General features: G+C 41.9%; 1 protein-coding gene across 2 annotated transcripts in view; it reads right to left on the bottom strand.

Annotated features, from left to right (window-relative positions):
* Nucleotides 1–17,169, bottom strand: part of colec11 (collectin sub-family member 11) — a 30,264-nt gene extending 13,095 nt beyond the window's left edge. For both annotated transcript variants that reach the window (XM_060821710.1, XM_060821714.1), the window contains exons 1-3: nucleotides 17,083–17,169; nucleotides 14,874–15,029; nucleotides 7,416–7,487 (exon numbers count right to left, since the gene is read on the bottom strand). In XM_060821710.1, the coding sequence (XP_060677693.1) occupies nucleotides 7,416–7,487; nucleotides 14,874–15,003 (202 nt within the window). In that variant the 5' untranslated portion in view covers nucleotides 15,004–15,029; nucleotides 17,083–17,169. The remainder of the gene's footprint in view (nucleotides 1–7,415; nucleotides 7,488–14,873; nucleotides 15,030–17,082) is intronic.
* Nucleotides 17,170–18,533: the final 1,364 nt, after the last annotated feature.

Genomic DNA, 18,533 nt, shown 5'->3' with positions numbered 1-18,533 from the left:
CACATGGTCCATATCCTTGTAGACCCTTCCTATTCATATACCCATCCAGATGGCTTTCAAATGTTGTAATTGTACCAACCTCCACCACTTCCTCTGGCAGCTCACTCTACACATGCACCACCTTTTGCACAAAAATGTTGCCCTCGGGTCCTTTTTTAAATCTTTCCGCTCTCACCCTAAACCTATGCCTTCTAGTTCTGGACTCTCCCACCATGTGGAAATGATTTTGTCTATTACCTTATCCATGAACCTCATGATTTTGTAAACCTGTATAACGTCACCCATCAGCCTCCACGCTCCAGGGAAATCAGCCCCAGCCTATATCTCAAATGCTCCAACCTTGGCGACATCCTTGTCAAGCTTTTCTGCACCTCTTCAAACTTCACAACATCCTTACTATAGGACGGAGACCAAAATTGCACACTGTATTCCAAAAGTGGCTTAACCAATATCCTATACATCGACAACATGACCTCCCATCTCAAAATACTGACCAATAAAGAAAGCATACTAAATGCCTTCTTCACTATCCTATCTACCTATCTATCCTATCCTATCTCGGGCGACCGACTCAACACAGACATTTACTACAAACCGACTGACTCCCACAGCTACCTAAATTACACCTCTTCTCACCCTGCCCCCTGTAAATACGCCATCCCATATTTCCAATTCCTTCGCCTCCGCCACATCTGCTCTCAGGAGGACCAATTCCACTACCGAACAGCCCAAATGGCCTCCTTCTTCAAAGACCATAATTTCCCTTCCGACATGGTCGACGATGCTCTCCACCCCATCTCCTCCACTTCCCGCACCTCCGCCCTTGAACCCCGCCCCTCCAATTGCCACCAGGACAGAACCCCACTGGTCCTCACCTTCCACCCCACCAGCCTTCGGATACATCGTATCATCCTCCGTCATTTCCGCCACCTCCAAACAGACCCCACCACCAGGGATATATTTCCATCCTCACCCCTATCAGCGTTCTGGAGAGACCACTCATTCCGCGGTTCCCTCGTCAGGTCCACATCCCCCACCAACCCAATCTCCACTCCCAGCACCTTCCCCTGCAACAGCAAGAAGTGCAAAACTTGCTCCCACACCTCCCCCCTCACCTCCCTCCAAGGCCCCAATGGATCCTTCCATATCCATCGCAAATTCACCTGCACCTCTGCACACATTATTTACTGTATCCACTGCATCCGATGTGGTCTCCTCCACATTGGGGAGGCAGGGCCCCTACTTGTGGAATGTTTCAGGGAACACCTCTGGGATACCCGCACCAACCAACTCAACCGCCCCATGGCTGAACACTTTAACTCCCCCTCTTACTCCACCAAGGACATGCAGGTCCTTGGCCTCCTCCATCGCCAGACCCTAGCCACACGACGCCTGGAGGAAGATCGCCTCATCTTCCGCCTAGGAACCCTCCAACCACATGGGATGAACGTAGATATCTCCAGCTTCCTCATTTCCCCTCCCCCCACCTTATCTCAGTCCCAACCCCCCAGATTCAACACCATCCTCTTGACCTGCAATCTTCTTCCCTACCTCTCCGCCCCCACCCCCTCTCCGGCCTATCACCCTCACCCTCACCTCCTTCCACCTATCGTATTCCCAGCGCCCCGTCCCCAAATTCCACCCCCCACCACCACCACCTTTTATCTCAGCCTCATTCCTGAAGAAGGGCTTATGCCCGAAACATCGATTCTCCTGCTCCTCGGATGTTGCCTGGCCTGCTGTGTTTTTCCAGCACCATACTTTTCAACTCTGGTCTCCAGCATCTGCAGTCCTCACTTTCTCCTATCTACCTGACACTCAACAATTAAGGAACTACGAACCTGCACTCCAAGGCCATTTTGTTCAGCAACACTCCATAGAACCTTACCATTAAGTCCTGCCCTGATTTGCCTTTCCAAAATGCAGCATCTCACATTTATCTAAATTAAACTCCATCCCTCACAACTTGGCCCATTGGCCAAGCTGATCAAGATCATTGTAACCTGAGGTAATCTTCTTCACTGTCTAGTACACCTCCAATTTTGGTGTCATCTGTAAACTTGGTAACTATACCTCTTATATTCACATCCAAGTCACGGATATAAATGATGAAAGCAATCAGCAGGTGGACTGCAGCGGTTCAAGAAGGCAGGTCACCACCATCTTCTCAAAGGCAACTAGGGATGGGCAATAAATGCTGGTCAGCCAGCAAAGCCCAAATCCCACAAATGAATAAAAAGCACTGCCCCTACATCCACAGGCCACCACATTTGATAAATTCAAATTATGGGTTCTGTGATCAGAATGTGCAATTAACAGGTATACATTGCTTTTGATGGATGCTTCGAGTATGACTTGGACAGTCTGCCCATTTTAATGATGACTTGGAAGTGCCAGTTTTGGACTGGGGTGAACAAAGTTCAAGATCATGGACTATAACTTGGTGCTGTCATTTTAATGATTATAGAATGCATTGTTAAGTGGCTCATCTGACCATACAGTAAAAAATTGGGAGAGATAGATCTGAAAGGTAAATTGTATCTTTTAAAGGCGAGAAACATTTTATCCACAAGTCATGGTAAAACTGAGATTTCATTTTTAATTATTTCAAAAGCCAAGCACGTCATTGGCAAGACAAACATTTTTTACACATCTCTAATTTCCTTTGAGACGGTTATGGTAAGCTGCCCTCTTGAACTGCTGCAGTCTCATCAGGTGCACTCCTAAAAGGGGAGTTCCAGGATTTTGATCTGATAACATTGTCAGAAGGGCAATTATAGTTTCAAATCAGATCAGGATGGTGTGAGACTTGGATTTGCATATGTTAGGTCTTCCCGTGCAGATTCTGCCTTGCTGGACATGGTCATTGCCTAGCACTTGTGTGGCTTAAATGTCACTTGGCATTTGTTGGCACAAACATGAATGTTGTCCAGATCCTGTTGCAGTTTCACTATCTGCAAATGATACTGAATGCTACTGTTTGGCTACACTTATCACCAAGATAGACCTGGAAATTCTGATGGCTGATTAGCCTTAAGAATTGATAAGCCTAAGAATTTTTGTATTATTGAAAACTTCAGTAACTGGCAATTGACCCAAAAAGACCTTTCTATATGCCAATGAGAAGTCTATGAATACAGCCATTGCCTTAACTGTTCCTGGAGCCCTGCCTTAATATTGATCATTGGTATAAGGGCCTGGTCAAAGTAATTTTGTCCTTCCCTGAAACCCTCTGGGAGAAAGTGAGGACTGCAGATGCTGGAGATCAGAGCTGAAAGTGTGTTGCTGGAAAAGCGCAGCAGGTCAGGCAGCATCCAAGGAGCAGGAGAGTCGAAGTTTCGGGCCTGAGCCCTTCTTCAGGAATGAGGAAAGTGTGTCCAGCAGGCTAAGATAAAAGGTAGGGAGGAGGGATTTGGGGGATGGGTGTTGGAAATGCGATAGGTGGAAGGAGGTCAAGGTGAGGGTGATAGGCCGGAGTGGGGTTGGGGGCGGAGAGGTCAGGAAGAAGATTGCAGGTTAGGAAGGCGGTGCTGAATTCGAGGGATCTGACTGAGACTAGGTGGGGGGAGGGGAAATGAGGAAACTGGAGAAATCTAAGTTCATCCCTTGTGGTTGGAGGGTTCCTAGGCGGAAGAGGAGGCACTCTTCCTCCAGCCGTCATATTGCTATGGTCTGGCGATGGAGGAGTCCAAGGACCTGCATGTCCTTGGTGGAGTGGTAGGGGGAGTTGAAGTGTTGAGCCACAGGATGGTTGGGTTGGTTGGTCCGTGTGTCCCAGAGGTGCTCCCTGAAATGTTCCGCAAGTAGGCGGCCTGTCTCCCCAATATAGAGGAGGCCACATCGGGTGCAGCGGATGCAGTAAATGATGTGTGTGGAGGTGCAGGTGAATTTGTCGCAGATATGGAAGGATCCTTTGGGGCCTTGGAGGGAAGTAAAGGGGGAGGTGTGGGTGCAAGTTTTGCATTTCTTGCGGTTGTAGGGGAAGGTGCCGGGAGTGGAGGTTGGGTTGGTGGGGGGTGTGGACCTGACGAGGGAGTCACGGAGGGAGTGGTCTTTTCGGAACGCTGATAGGGGTGGGGAGGGAAATATATCCCTGATGGTGGGGTCCGTTTGGAGGTGGCGGAAATGACAACGGATGATACGATGTGTATGGAGGTTGGTGGGGTGGTAGGTGAGGACCAGTGGGGTTCTGTCCTGGCGGCGGTTGGAGGGGTGGGGTTCAAGGGCGGAGGAGCGGGAAGTGGAGAAGATGCGGTGGAGGGCATCGTCGCTCATGTCTGGGGGGAAATTGCGGTCTTTGAAGAAGGAGGCCATCTGGGTTGTACGGTATTGGAACTGGTCCTCCTGGGAGCAGATGCGGCGGAGACAAAGGAATTGGGAGTATGGGATAGCGATTTTACAGGGGGCAGAGTGGGAGGAGGTGTAGTCTAGGTAGCTGTGGGAGTCGGTCAGTTTATAGTAAATGTCCGTGTTGATTCGGTCATCCGAGATAGAAATGGAAAGGTCTAGGAAGGGGAGGGAGGAATCTGAGACGGTCCAGCTAAATTTGAGATCGGGGGGGAAGGTGTTGGTAAAGTGGATGAACTGTTCAACCTCCTCGTGGGAGCACGAGGTAGTGCCGATACAGTCATCGATGTAGCGGAGGAAAAGGTGGGGGGTGGTGCCAGTGTAGCTGCGGAAGATGGACTGTTCCAGATATCCTACAAAGAGGCAGGCATAGCTGGGGCCCATGCAGGTGCCCATGGCTACTCTTTTGGTTTGGAGGAAGTGGGAGGATTGGAAAGAGAAGTTGTTCAGGGTGAGGACCAGTTCAGTCAGTCGAAGGTGGGCGTCAGTGGAAGGTTACTGGTTGGTACAGTGGGAAAGGAAGAAGCGGAGGGCTTTGAGTCCTTCGTGATGCGGGATGGAGGTGGACAGGGACTGGATGTCCATGGTGAAGATAAGGTGTTGGGGACCGGGGAAGCGAAAATCATGGAGGAGGTGGAGGGCGTGGGTGGTGTCCCGAACGTAGGTGGGGAGTTCTTGGACTGAGGGGGACAGGACCGTGTCGAGGTATGCAGAGATGAGTTCTGCTACATACTCATCTCTGCATCATTTACAGATTAGCTATTTAATTACCTTGTAGACATTAGAGAGCTTATGGGGATGATAAACCAGTTTTCCCGAATTTAGGATAGCAATTATTTTGGAATGGCACCAAGCCTCTTAGATTATCCTAACATGAGGGATGCAGGAAATGAACCATATTCGGTCTTTTAGCCACACTGCCCATTTTCTGTTGGTGAATAATTAATGACAGTCTTCCTGTATGTGCTACTTCATCAAGAGCTTTTCAGTTAATCACACCAAGGAACACAACTAAACTTTTGAACATGCTCTTTAGGTCTGCAAAGCTTGAGAGCACCAATAATCAACAATCATATGACTGAGGCTGTGGCCAGGGGCATAGCTGAAAGCATCAAAACCCAATTTTTCCCAAATTCCTGTTCCCCCAAGATCACCTTTTCTACCGATCGACACACAGCACAGCTTGTTTCCCTTGAACATGAAAGATCTTTTCCCTAGGGTTGGGGAGCCCAAAACTGGAGAGGATAGGTTTAAGGTGACTCAGAGGTTAGCATTGCTGCCTCACAGCACTGGGGACCCAGGTTCAAGTCCAGCCTTGGGGGACTGTCTGTGTGGAGTTTTCACATTCTCCCTGTGTCTATGTGTGTTTCCTCCCACAATCCAAAGATGTGCAGATTAGGTGAATTGGCAATGCTAAACTGCCCATACTGTTCAGGGATGTGTAGGTTAGGTGCATTACTCAGGGATGAATGTAGCATAATAGGGTAGGGGAATGGATCTGGGCGGGTTACTCTTCAGAGTGTTGGTGTGGAATTATTGAGCAGAAGGGTCTGTTTCCACACTGTAGATATTTTATATTTCTGTGAGCCAGGAGGTGAGCTAATAACAGCCAGGTTTCTAGCCTCTGACCTGCTCTTGTAGCCATTGTACTTATATGGATAGACCAGTTCAGTTTCTGGTCAATTGTAATACCAAGATGGTAATGTCAATGAATGTCAAGAGGTGATGGTTAAATTTTCTCTTGTTGAATGAGTCATTGCCTGGGCCTTGCTGCGTTTGGGCATTGACTACTTAGAAATATAAACTATGCTGTAATCACTGGCTAAATATAAAATACTTTGAAGGGTTAGAGGAACAATCTGAACATGGTGAGACATCAGTCATGAGTGGCCTGTATTCAGTGCAGAAGTCAAGGCCAGCACAGGGCCAACAAAGCATCTTGACCATGAAGCTCAACCTGTGCAGCAAAGAAAGAATCCAAGAATGATGATGCACCATCTGATGGCTTGTATCTCAGTTCCTATTGCAGCACAAACATAAGCACCTGACATCCAGGTATTGGCCTGTAAGCCAAAGTCATGCAAATTCAGCATTCAACAGGACAGGCAAGGTGTCAAAGCAGTCAAAATCTGTCCTCCAAGCTGGCGTTGTTAGAAGTTGAGGTCTGTTCAGAAAACATCCCATCTTCTGGGGGTAAACACACATCCATTTGCTTTACTATAAAGAAACCCACCACCAAGTTAACTGATCACTCAATTAACACCAATTCACCAAAAAAAGGGGAAAAGTAGTGAGGGGACGAAATCAAAATGGTATTGGTGAGGGCGGTGACTGCTGTTGGGCCTCTTGATGGCTTGAGCCCATCTTTTGAATCTGAACACTGAGCGTGGTTCTGGTGAGAGTCCCAGTTTTCTATGGATAGAGGATACCTCTCCTCCAATTTGTTTCCTCCACAAAGACTTCAGTGAAGAATCTGTAAACATCAGAACCTGCTCTTTCACATGTTGTGCCATTTTTCAACATGTTTCAGAATACATTCACTTCCACATCACCTGCTTTACCACAATGCATTTCCCCTTTAAGCTTTGCAGGTTGGCTTTAAGTGATGCTAGCCACTCACAATCAACAGCAGTGGGTACTTCCAGCTAGATATTAACATTACTGATATGAATGAGTAGACACCACAAAGTTAGTATGTTGCCTGTGTGATAATCAATAATTACAGGTTGAAGTGTGAATTGCAAGACCAAAAGTATTTTTCTTTGTGGCGAGCTATCAAATTTAGGTCCCAGGAAATTTTGCACTTTGCTGAAATCTAATGTAACAAAATGGATACACTGGAAATGAAAAGTGAACACATGAAAGGCCGAACTAATGCCAAGATTCGAAGTCTCTCTATTGCCAGAACCTGACCAGTCTGATGAAACAATTGGAAAGTGAAATAAGCCAATTAAACTTCCTACAGCATATCAAATACATTAGCATCCCATGTTACAATTTTATGTGTTGTTTAATATGAAACACGTAAGTCTTGTTTCAATGTAGAATTTATATTTGTAGAAAATCACCTGGTTGTCCAACTGGGCCAACTTTTCCTAACCTTCCAGGCTCTCCTTTCTCCCCCTTTTCCCCAGGTTCACCTGCAACACAACATAAGAACACAGCATCATCTCATTGGCAAAATAGCAATACAAAAATAATACATCTGTGTAAATGGGATTGTTGCTATTCATTGACTCAGCATGATCAAACAGCACATAGGTAGCAATCTCAGTCTGACAGGTTAGAAAATTGCCAGTGTTCAAACAGGGCAAAAATGTCATATTCTCTTTAGTATATCCTCAATTATTCTCAATTATTTCCCACGCAGGAGTGCAATTTGTTACCTCTGAGGGACATTGCAATTACTCGTGTTGGCAATATCCACCGTAGATAATTATAACACTGGAATATTAATTGCATTCACAGTATATTTACTGTACTCATGAGCATTTGTTGAAAATGTAATCTGTTACCTGTGCATTGAAGTGTAATTATTACATTAGGAATTAAATCATTAACACTTAAATATTAGATTTTAATTACTGAGCTTCATGGGACAGATGGCAATTATACCTAATGTAATAACTAATATTACCTCAGTTAGCTGATACAGAAACTAGGTCCATGCATGTCAATAACATTAACCACTGTACACCTGCAGTCTTCTCACTGTACCAGGTTATAATATTGCACCCAGGCTATCCTCCTATTGTTGTTATGTTGGCAACATGGCAATGGAGTTGTCCAACACACTCAAATGTTTTCAAAACTACTGTTAAGACTGATTTTCTATCAATTAAACCAAAAACAATAATAAGCTACAAGTATTATCATTATCATTACTTACTTATTTTTTAAAAAGAGAGAGCTGTTAATTTTAGTAACCGTCCATATGACAGACTTCAAAGACTGGTCAGGGATAGATAGAAAAACGGTGAGTTGGGAATGCCTCATATTTTACATTTCTACCCCCTAATCACCACCCCCGCCCACACCCCCCAACCCACCAAAATACATCCAGCTAGGACTATAAAATCCAGTCTGTAAATTATCATACCCCTAAAAATGAAATTTATCAAATTGGTATGTTCCAAAAATTAGTATTAAGACTTCTTGCTTCTCCATCAAAATAAATGGTTTGAGCACTGTGATAAAAAGATGCATCTAACATTTTCTGGAACTGCTGAATAGCAATGGAAAATGGGGAGGAAGAAAACCAAGGACAAATGCAAGTTAGGTCAATGGACATGGTGCTGCAAGTATTGTTTAATAATGAAAGTGCATTTTTGGCCTTAGATCTCAAATACTGTACTTGTAATTTAAACTCTCACCTTAGAGGAGGTGATCAGTGGAGTATATTTAGATTTGCTAAACACACAACTTTAAGTGAGAATATACACTGTCAGAAGTACACAAGGAGCCTGCACAGAGGTATAAATGCCATTTAAATGGGAAAGAGCTGATAAATAGAGGATAATGTGAGGAAATTATTCAATTTGATGGAAGATAGAAAAAAAATGAATATTTTTCAAGAATGATAATCAGTCTTGTGGCCAGACAGGCTACTCAAAGTGATGGATTTATGAAAAATGGACAATAAATGAGACTTGCTACAAAATTGAGACTAGTCTTTACCAAAAGTGATTGTGCTCAAAGACTCTGGAATTAACAAGCTGCAGAATCCAGACACATGTTACAAAACTGACCCAATTGCTGCAGACAATACAATATATACTTGAATTGGAATTGAATAGAATCGATCTGAATGCCATCCCCAGGACAATCGGAAACATCAAGCTGTTTACCAGACACAGGGGCACTTCACAACCTCATTGAAAAGGGCTACCTGACCTACCAGGTCCTGACACCTCCAGGAATGGTTGCCCAAGGACCACCCTGCCATTGAAATGTCAACACCTGGTTGGGTCCGACTGATCTACTGGTGGACATTGAAGACCCTCCAAAAGGGCGCAAAGACTTCTGCTAAGAATCACTGCTACACCACCCTCAGGAGCAGTAACTCAAGACCAACTTAAGAGAAGACATCCCTGGAACCACCAGGAGAAGAATTCCAAATGATCATTGCCACATGGATCAAGGCCAAGATCTAGAGCAGTGGTATGTGATCATCCACAGCGAAGTTAAAGCACAAGATATCCGATTAGATTTACAGTGCAAACTGCTAGTTTGTAAAGCATTTTATTATTATAATATTAATCATGTTAAACAAATAAAATTATCATTTATTAAGAGTCGAATCACAGTTCTTTGCAAGATTTAAGAGTTATAACACACCATGGCAGGAGTAACAGTCTAAAGTTAATTTTGCAAGTGATTTGGACATTTTTGTATAAAAGATAACGTTGAACATGTTGTTTCAGCTCAAAACTAGGAAGGCGAATTGTATGTATTCATAACCAGGGGATTGAAGTACAAGCAAAACTTGCTGCCATTGGAACATTGCACACAGTTTGGTCTCCTTCACACAGATGGGGCTCTTGAGATTAATTCCAGGAAAAGGAGGATGCAGATTCAGAGGAAAGATTTGATGCTCTGTTGAGTTTAGGAGAACGTATTATGAGCTGATGATCATACTTATGATTCTGAGAGGACTTGACAAAATAGATGCTGAGAGCCTGTTTTTCCCTGACTTGAAACTTGAGTTCAGAAAACAGGCTCTGAGAAAATCAAGGGATATGCTGAGGGGCAGCACAGAGGATTGGAGGTCAAAGATATGCGGTGAATTTATGAAATGGTGGAGCAGAGCAGATGTAGCATGTGGTCAATGCTAGTTCTGCCATTCTAATATACATCTCCCCACTTAAAAAAAACTTTTGGCTTCTTAGTTCACTATCAGTTTCCGTGACACCCATCTCTGAAGCACCTTAAGATGTTAATTTTACTGAAGGTACGATTTAAATATTAGCCTATCAAGTGACACCCACAACCTGTGAATGAATACAGAAAATGCAAATTGCTATTTTCACAACACTAGTTATTTTGGTTCTTATTTCAATGACATCACAGAGAGACATCAGTACATCAATGGTGTCTCTGTACATTTTAATACCCTTTTTAAGCTCAGCTAGGCATAGGCAATAAATATTGGTCAGCCAGTGACACTCATGTCCCACAAGTGAGTAAAAATAAAGGTCTGCAGGATTGGATTGACCTTATTTGGAAGTTAACCCTAAGGGTCTCTCAACATCGATAAGATATATATCGATAAGATATATCTTCACACAGAGGAAGAGATTGAGAAGATGAGTCCATCATGGTAATCTCAGCCCATGTGGGAGTTGAACCTATGCTATTGGCATCACTCTGCATTGTAATCCAGTCACCCAGCCAATTAACAAAAGAGTCAATGGTTAACATGGGGTGGGGTTCAAGAATGTTGGGGCCATGATCAGATAGAATCAGAGAGATACAAAGCACTCTCTGATTCTATCTGATCCCAATCAGAAACAGACCCTTTGATCCAACTTGCCCATATTGACCAGATATCCTAAGTAAATCTAGTCCCATTTGCCAGCATTTCACCCATATCCCTCTAAACCCTTTCTATTCATATACCCATCCAGATGTCTTTTAAATGTTGCAATTGTATCAGCCTCTACTACTTCCTCTGGCAGCTCACTCCATACACACACCACCCTCTGCGTGAAAATGGTGCCCCCAAGTTCCCTGTAAAATCTTTCCTCTCTCACGATAAACTTATGTCCTCTAGTTTTGAACTCCCACACCCCAGGGAAAAGATTTTGTCTATTTATCCTATCCATGCCCCTCATGATTTTATAAACCCCGATAAAGTCACCCCTCAGTCTTCGACTCTCCAGGGAAAACAGCCCCAGCCTATTCAGCCTCTCCCTATTGTTCAAACCTTCCAACTCTGGCAACATCCTTGTAAGTCTTATCTGAACCCTTTCAACTTTCACAACATCCTTCCGATAGGAGGGAGATCAGGACTGCACACTGTATTCCAATTGTGGCCTAACCAATGTCCCATACAGCTGCAATATGATCTCCCAACTCCTATACTCAATGCACTGACCAATGAACACAAGCATACCAAATGTCTTCTTCACTATCCTGTCTAACTAGGACTCAACTTTCAAGGAACTATGAGCCTGCACTCCAAGGTCTCTTTGTTCAGCAACACTCCCCAAGGACCTTACTATTATATGTGTAAGTCCTGCTAAGATTTGCCTTTCCAAAATGCAACACCTCACATTTATCTACATAAGAGTCCATCTGCCACTCATCAGCCCATTGGTCTATCTGATCGAGATCCCGTTGTACTCTGAGGTAACCTTCTTTGCTGTCCAGTATACCTCCAATTTTGCTGTCATCTGTAAACTTACTAACTATACCTCCCAATTTGACATCCAAATCATTTATAATAAATGATGAAAAGCACTGGACCCAGCACAGATTCTGGTGGCACACCACTGGTCACAGGACTCCAATTTGAAAAGCAATGATCTTACTGACTGGCACAGGAAGTTTGCCAGACTGAATACCCTACTCCTACTCCTATTTTGTGTGTTATGTTTCATTCAGACACAAGATGTAGGCATTTCTGTCAAGACACTTTGTTTTGGGATCATCCTTCCTACCCTTTTCAAAATGTTTACAAGTTTCAATGTTCTTTTGAACCAAGAGGCATAGGGTTTGATGATGGGCCAAGACATTGACTCTGAATTAGGGAGTCACGCAGTTAAGCACATGGTGCAAGATGATGTGTCAGTGGACTGCTGAGCATGTATTTAAAACTGTGGAGGTGTTGTCCTTTAGATAAGATGGGTTTAGATAACTGAGGTCCTGTTTATCTGTTCAACAATATGGAAAAACATTTCATGTGAAGTACAGGTTGCTCTCCTGGTATTCTTGTAATTTTTTAAAATTTATTCATTCATGGGACAAGGGCATCACTGGCTAGGCATTATTGCCCTTCCCTAATTACCCAGAAGGCAGTTAAGAGTCAATCACCTTGCTGTGGGTCTGGAGTCACATGTAGGCCAGACCAGGTAAGGATGGCAGTTTTCTTCCCTGTATTTCATTAGTGAACTCAATGGATTTTTCCAACAATTAGTAATCAATTTATGGTCATCATTAAATTCTGATTTTGTTTCCTCTATTGAATTCAAATTACACCATCCACTATGGTGGGATTCAAACCTAGGTCCCGAGAACACATTTTCTGGCTCTCTGGATTAACTGTCCCGTAATAATACCATTTGGCTGTCACCACCCCAGTAATTTTTCTGTTTCAGCCAACACAACTACAAGTCAGTTTAATTGATCGTTCATTTAATTGCAGATTGTGGGTCCTTGTGCACAAACTGATTGCCACTTTTCCCTGTGTAGCAGTTCGATACTTTCGAAGTTAATCAACTGTCTATGAAGATTTGAGATTTCCTGAGCATGGGAAAGGAGCAACATAATCGTAATTTCTTTATTTCGAGCGGAAAAGGTATATTAAAATATTCTGAGAGCAGTACAAGGCTAAAACAAGTCTTGATTCATAATCAAATCTGCTCAAGATGTAATCTTGTATTTGATTATCCATTCAGGAACTTCACATTGATTGAATATTTTCAAAGTATAATTAGAAAACATACTTCTGCTTACTTTTTTACTTTGCAAACACACAACTCTTCATGATGTGTACATATCCTGCTCCAATTCACATTATCTTACATTTAATTATTTTAAATTTCAAGAATGTTCCATTACAAATGTTTTTGAATAGCTCCTTAGACTAATTCCCTGCCTTATTAAGAATGGTGCTTTTCATTGTCTGAGAGTGTGGAGGGGACTGATCAAAGTGAGGCATTCAAACAGAAATTAGACTGTCACCTGAAAAGGAAAAATGTGCAGGGTTATGGGAGAAGTTGAGGGAACAACACTTGCTTATTTGGAGAGCTGGTGCAGACATTATAGGCCTCCTCCTGCACTGTTGTGATACTATGATCAACAATTATCCTTGAAAATGACAAATACATCAGAGGGTGAGCTGGTACTCCCGGAAATAGTCTTTGGATTCAGGAGTGTGGACAGGAGAAAATAAGAAGGACTTCGATTTTCGTCTCATTCTTCACATCACACTGGCTGCATTAGCTCTGCGGTATTAAAATCCTTCACCAATTTTACGCTACAATTCCAGGATCCCAATATTACCCGGAGATAGAGTATTAGAGTAGACTACCGACAATCATCAAGCTGAAGATGGAAAATTAGGAAAACATTGGACTCATGAAACACAGGAACAATAAAATGATAATACCCCTATTTGCCTCACAACAGATGAAATATGTGCCTGCTGCCAGGTGCTCATTTTTTTTAGAACGGCCATGAAGCTTAAGTATTTTGTCATCTCTGAGCTGGCAGAACTGGTAGCATCAAAGTCAATAAATCTACAACACAGCAAACCCCACAGACAAATTAATGTCATCATTGAATCATAAGTTGTGAATTCTGACTCTTTAAAATGCCATACAAAACAAATTGTGTTTGTTAAATTAACTTCATCATGGACCATTTCTACCTTCAAATCTCAGAACACTACCACTGTTTGATCATGCATGTGCTTGCACATTGTGGCAGAACACATACCATCATATATCACATACATGAATATGTATGGCAGGGCTACAGAAGTTGAACAAGTGTGTAAAAGAATGGTTCACCAAACCACACAAGTAATACCAGTGGAAGTTGATCTTGAGGGGTCAGCTTCATGCTTCCAACTGCAGGAAAACAAATGGTGTGTTGCATCATAATAATGGACTCAGAAATGTCAGATAGCTCTGCATGAATAAGTGGAACTAAGCATATTGAATTCATCAAAAAAAAACCCTCTCCTACACTTTATTTTGAATACTGCATTCAACCGTGAAAGTGATACTAAACAACCACTATAATAGCAACAGACAATTTATCACCCACTTTATTTTGTCAGATATTTACCTAAAGTTACTGCTTTAATTGGGGATTCATTCCCACAACTCTCAATGATCTTGTCCATAGCCCTTTGTAATTAGTGTACCTGATGATGAGTATCAACTGTGAGGGTTATCACAGTTGAACTCAATCCTGTTTACAGGCTCCATTCACATGTCTTTTTGTGGTTCTTACTGGATAGTGATCAGGAATGGGCTGCAGCAGCTCTATCACATCCACTGCTGCCTCGGGTAAGATCAACTAACTCAGCACAGATAAGGAACTTAGCTGTATCTGTATTACTTAGTTCACAAATGGGCATTGCACTTGGTAAATAAATCAGTCTCCATCCACTACCAATTGCTGCACCATCACTGTTGTATAAAATGCACCACTCTTTTAGCATCCAACAAGCTTATAATGGCATCTATTAAAGAGTTAATGTAACTTAATGCAGTTTGGTAAGAAGTACAAGTTGTACAAGAATAAAACACACAGTCTTACATACTTCACAAACCACAAACTTAATGTGCAACTACCTTTCAGGCCAGGGACTAGGATCTGTACTGAGCATGATTCATCTGCTATATGTTGAGATTCTCCAGATCTGAGCAAGGACAGGAACAGCAGGCCAATTCGGAACACAAGTGAAAACAGTCCACTGTTCATAATGTTCACAAAAAGTTCATTGACTCCTAAAGATAAAAATTCTTTTATAAATAACCATTACTCTACTATGATGAAACAAACACATTCTTTAACTCATTAAACATTATCAGCATTTAACATTTCCCTACACACAAACTTTTAATGTCTGCAGGCTTCACATGTTAAAAGTGTAACTTTTCTTCCATTTTTCTGCCATTCTAACTTATTCTTCCCCACCCCCCAAAGACCTCAAATCTGCAACTGACTTAATTTGTGGTTTTCTTTATTCTTCAATGTTCAGGTATTTCTTTTTCAAGCCAAGTATTCCCTAAACCCTGCTATTCCTTAGTTTTGCAAGTGTGTAAAGCTACCTGATTTGAATGGGTGGCAGAGGAAATTGGAGTTCAGTTACCCCAGGATTAGGATTCGAATGCATGTGATGGAGGGGTGTAAGCTTTTAGTTTTTGACCTCTTCTCTTCTGGGTTCAGAATGCAAGGAAAGACAGTATATGATAATATCATCCATCACATTCCCTACGGTTCCACCACCAATGAAGACAACTACCATCATCACACCATCCCCTGCCTTGCCCCAGTGTCATGTGTGCTTGTACAACAAAGACACTTAGACCATAAGACTGTGAGATATAGAAGCAGAATCAGGGTTTCTCAGCACCTCTCTCCTGCCTTCTCCCAGTAACTTTTGATTCCCTTACTAATCAAGAACCTATCTATCTCTGTCTTAAAAATACTCAATGACTTGGCATCCACAGCTTTCTACAGCAATGCATTCTACAGATTCACGCCCTCTGGCTGAAGAAATCCCTCCTAATCTCACTTCTAAAGGGTGTCCATTCACTCTGAGGTTTTGTCCTTGGGTTCTGGTCTCTCCCATTAATGGAAATATCTTCTCCACATCTACTATATCCAGACCTCCAAGTATCCTGTAAGATTAAATCAAGTCCTGCACCCCCAACCTTCTAAACTCGAGTACAGACCCAGAGACCTCAACTGCTCCCCAAGCAACAAGCCCTTCATTCTCGGGACCATTCTTGTAAAGCTCCTCTGGACCCCTTCCATGGCCAGCACATCCTTGTTGTTTCCATGTATTCCTTGGACACATGGCCCAAAACTGCTAATGATATTCCAAGCGTAGTCTGACCAAGCCCCATACATCCTCAGCAGTATATCTCTACTTTTGTATTCTAGTCCTCTCAAAATGAAACCTAACATTGCATTTGCCTTCGTAATTGCCAACTGAACCTGCATATTAACCTGAAGAGAATTCTGAACTAGGACTCCTAAGTTTCTTTGTATTTGAGATTTCCAAAGTCTTTCCCCATTTAAAAAATAGTCTACGTCTCTATTCTTCTTACCAAAGTGCATAACCTACACTGTATTCCGTCTCCATATGGTGGCACAAGTTTCCCACCAGCATTATGCTCAGTAATAGACTACCATGGGAATTTCTAGGTCCAAAGGCTACTTTAGAGTTTATCCAATCACCATCTATTTCAGCCAGTACCTTATGTAATGGAACTTCACCGTGATACCTTTTCATTTTATAAAGTTCCATATTTATATAATTTGTTAGTAAATAATAAAATAATAATTCCTAATATTAAAATTGAATCTATTAACATTATGTCAGACAAGGCTGAAAATTTCAGTTTCAAAATATCACAATTAAAACTAAAACACACTTTTAGCTATTTAAGATTATGACCTGAATGACATTTTGCTGCTTACAATTAAACCAAATCCACTAGTTCTCAATGTTTTCTGTGTGTTTCATCAGCTCACAAAAAAAAATTCCTATCACCACACTAACTATAATGCCTGGAAAATGACTCCTATTTTAGCACTCCCAGATTTCAAAACATTTTAAGGGTTAATTGATTCTCAGCTAGAACACTTTAATACAGTTGACAGATCTTCAGTAACTGTTGAAATAAGTCTGTTGGTCCTTACATTCTTTTACTAATGTGCTCTCTTCTTCCTGTCTTTTAATAGCCAGGAACAAAGACTGTGCTTTGAAAATTAGAATTGCAGATATTTAGCTAACTGTGGAAACAAAAGCAAACTAAAATTTCCTCTTACCTTATGATGGAAGACAGAACACTGAGAAAGGAATCATCCTGAGCATGCTCTCCCATTCCACAGATGAACTTTATTGCGGTTCTTGTTTACCAATGTTTGACAGTTTTTTAGGTTGACTCGTTAATATAGCCTGCCCAAGGAACCAGCTCAGCAAATCAAAGACCAAAATTGTAAGCATGACCCATAAAAAACATCCTGTTTGACAAATGTCAGCTGGGATGCTTGCAGCTGTAAAAGGAGTCTATGGGAAAATCCAACGCTGGGTAGCACAGGAAAAAAATTGTTCAATATGCCTTTTTTTTTCAAAAAAGAAAAACATCAAACAAGAACATTTTGGCTTCAATACCAACTCTTTCCACAGCACGTGAAAGTGCTTTTTGTAATCTGAATAGGACCAAACTCCCTGCCATTTTCCCTGCGGCAGACTGTTCAAGTTAATTTTCTCTTCTGTCAGGCAAATTACCAAAGATTTTACTGACATTTTCTTGGCTTTTCATGGTGCAAAGTTATAGTAACATTATCTGGATTGAACCACTGTTTTCTTCAACATCTTATGTTTATGTTTTGTTTTCCCATGGTAACATTTTTAGCACTCCCACATCACAGTCAAGCTTCATTTATTATAAAGATGTTCTTGGAGGTAACTTGTTTTTATCCTTGCCTGCGCAAAATATAAAACTTACAGGAATGACAAGGGGGTTGGAAATTTTTATATCGAGCACTCCACTTTCAGATTATCAAATGCAACAGAACCTCCCAATTCACTCTTCGTTGGAGATCTTTAAGAACGAGTCCTCTGCACGTATACGAAGTCCCAGTGGAAAATTTGATGAATATCAAGATAAAAGATGTAAACGTAAAACTAAGCCTACCACCGTTCTGTAAATGATTTTAATTTTCTACACTTAAGTGAATATATTCTAGGATTCTTTTTTAATGAACCCTCCTGCTTGACTGGCAGTTTAAATCATTACTCAGCTCTACAAGTAAATCATTGAGGCTATACAGTTCTTAGTTTGATTTCAAATCTGTGCTGAATTCTCGCAATTGAAGCAATACAATTGGTTTCGGCTTGTCTGCCTCCAGTAAGGAAAAAGAAATTGATTTTTTTTCTGCTTCTGATCATTCAGAGATCATCTGCTGAAATCTAATGTGCTGATCAAGCTGTGAAGCCCTTTAGAATCTGATGGTCTCTCCTGATACACACTGTCTACCCACAGATGAAGACTAGGGAAAGACATCTGTGAGACATAACCCAGCAGGAATCACTAAGCATGAGAGGATGGAAAAAGAAATTGTAAATAAAAAACTAACAGAAGGATTTCTTTTCAAGAAAGAAGTCAGACATCTTTCTTTCTCAGAATGCCTCACATCATCTTTGTGGTTCTGCATTTTATTTTTGGATACATGAGAAAAATTAGAGTATTTTTCAAATATAGGTTAGTAGGGAG

This window comes from Hemiscyllium ocellatum, chromosome 3 (genome assembly GCF_020745735.1).
Source record: "Hemiscyllium ocellatum isolate sHemOce1 chromosome 3, sHemOce1.pat.X.cur, whole genome shotgun sequence".
Lineage (NCBI taxonomy): Eukaryota > Metazoa > Chordata > Chondrichthyes > Orectolobiformes > Hemiscylliidae > Hemiscyllium > Hemiscyllium ocellatum.
The sequence above is the reverse complement of the archived record's forward strand: the minus strand, read 5'-3'. Positions and strand labels throughout refer to the sequence as shown.